Genomic DNA, 1,672 nt, shown 5'->3' on the forward strand with positions numbered 1-1,672 from the left:
GGGGGAAAATGGGATGGGAGGGAAACCTGGAATTGGGGGAAAATCTGGGAATTGGGGGGAAATCTGGGATTGGGGGGAAACGCAGGGAAAATTGGGGAAAATTGAGAAAAAAATTGGGGAAAATGGAGGGAAAATTGAGGAAAATTGGAGATCCCGGGCTGTGGGTGGGAATTCCCGGGATTTTCCAGGCCCTGGGTGGGAATTCCCGGGATTTTCCAGGCCCTGGGTGGGAATTCCCAGGATTTTCCAGGCCCTGGGTGGGAATTCCTGGGATTTTCCAGGCCCTGGGTGGGAATTCCCGGGATTTTCCAGGCCCTCACCTGTAGACAACGGCGGCTTCCAGGGCACTGGTCACCAGGAGGTTCCAGGAGTCCTCGGGGGCACCTGGGAAAGGGATTTTCCTTGGAATTTCCTTGGTTTTCCGGGAATTCCGGGGGTTTTCCCAGGGAATCCCAAGGTTCTCCTAGGGAATTCTGGGGTTTTCCTGGGAAATTCTGGGTTTTTCCTGGGGAATTCTGGGTTTTTCCTGAGAAATTCTGGGTTTTTCCTGGGGAATTCTGGGAGTTTTCTTAGGAATTTCGGGGGTTTTCTTGGGAATTCTAGGGGGTTTCCTTGGAATTCCGGGCTTTTTCCTGGGAATTTCAGGGTTTTTCCTGGGAATTTCAGGGTTTTTCCTGGGAATTTCTGAGGTTTTCTTGGGGAATTTTGGTTTATTTTCTGGGAAATTCCAGGGTTTTCTCAGGGAATTCCAAGGTTTTTCCCAGGGAATTCCAAATTTTTCCTGGGGAATTCTAGGTTTTTCCAGGGACATTCTGGGGTTTTCTTGGGGAATTCCAGGGTTTTCCTGGGAAATTCTGGGGTTTTCCCAGGGAATTCTGGGTTTTTCCTAAGAAATTCCCAGGTTTTCTTGGGGAATTCTGGGTTTTTCCTGGGAAATTCCGGGGTTTTCCCAGGGAATTCCCAGGTTTTCCTGGGGAATTCTGGGGTTTTCTTGGGAAAATTCCCAGGTTTTTCCCACAGAATTCCAAGGTTTTCCTGGGGAATTCTGAGTTTTTTTTCCTAGGAATTTCGGTGTTTTTCCTGGGAATTTCGGGGTTTTTTCCCCAGGAATTCCCGGGTTTTCCTGGGAATTCCCGCTTTTTCCCCCCGGAATTCCCAGTTTTCCTGGGAATTCCCAGTTTTCCTCACCGTGTGGCTCCGGGGGCAGCGGGAAGAGCAGCACGGAGGAGACGGGTCCGTCCTGCTGGAGGCTCCAGCTCTGCACAACCTCTGACATTCCAGAGGGATTCCAGGGAAAAACGGGAATGTTGGGAGCTGGGATCGGCCCAGAACCCCCCCGGGATCCATCCCAGGGGGAGAAACTGGGAGAAACCGGGAGAAACTGGGAGAAACCGGGAGAAACTGGGAGAAACTGGGATGGGGGGGGACAGGGGAAGAGCGGGAGAGGGAATTCCAGGTGGGAATTGTGGGGATTTTCCAGGGAAAACGTGGATTCAGGGCTGGAGGGTGGATCTGGGATGGGCCTGGAGTCACCTCTGGATCCATCCCAGTGGGATAAACTGGGATAAACTGGGATAAACTGGGATAAAGTGGGACAGGGGGAGGGTCAGGGGGGTAATTCCAGGTGGGAATTGTGGGGTTTTTCCAGGGAAAAACATGGATTCAGGGACAG

At 51.8% G+C, this 1,672-nt stretch overlaps 1 protein-coding gene across 1 annotated transcript in view; it reads right to left on the reverse strand.

Annotated features, from left to right (window-relative positions):
• Window positions 1-1,662, reverse strand: part of KPTN (kaptin, actin binding protein) — a gene marked incomplete at its 3' end in the record, with an annotated part of 2,069 nt that extends 407 nt beyond the window's left edge. Inside the window, exons 1-2 of the mRNA XM_027633302.1 lie at window positions 1,189-1,662; window positions 321-384 (exon numbers count right to left, since the gene is read on the reverse strand). Of these exons, the coding sequence (XP_027489103.1) occupies window positions 321-384; window positions 1,189-1,276 (152 nt within the window). The remainder of the gene's footprint in view (window positions 1-320; window positions 385-1,188) is intronic.
• Between the last annotated feature and the right edge of the window lie 10 nt (window positions 1,663-1,672).

The sequence above is a fragment of the Corapipo altera genome, unplaced genomic scaffold, assembly GCF_003945725.1.
Source record: "Corapipo altera isolate COAL_440 unplaced genomic scaffold, ASM394572v1 59639, whole genome shotgun sequence".
In the NCBI taxonomy this organism is placed as follows: Eukaryota; Metazoa; Chordata; class Aves; order Passeriformes; family Pipridae; genus Corapipo; species Corapipo altera.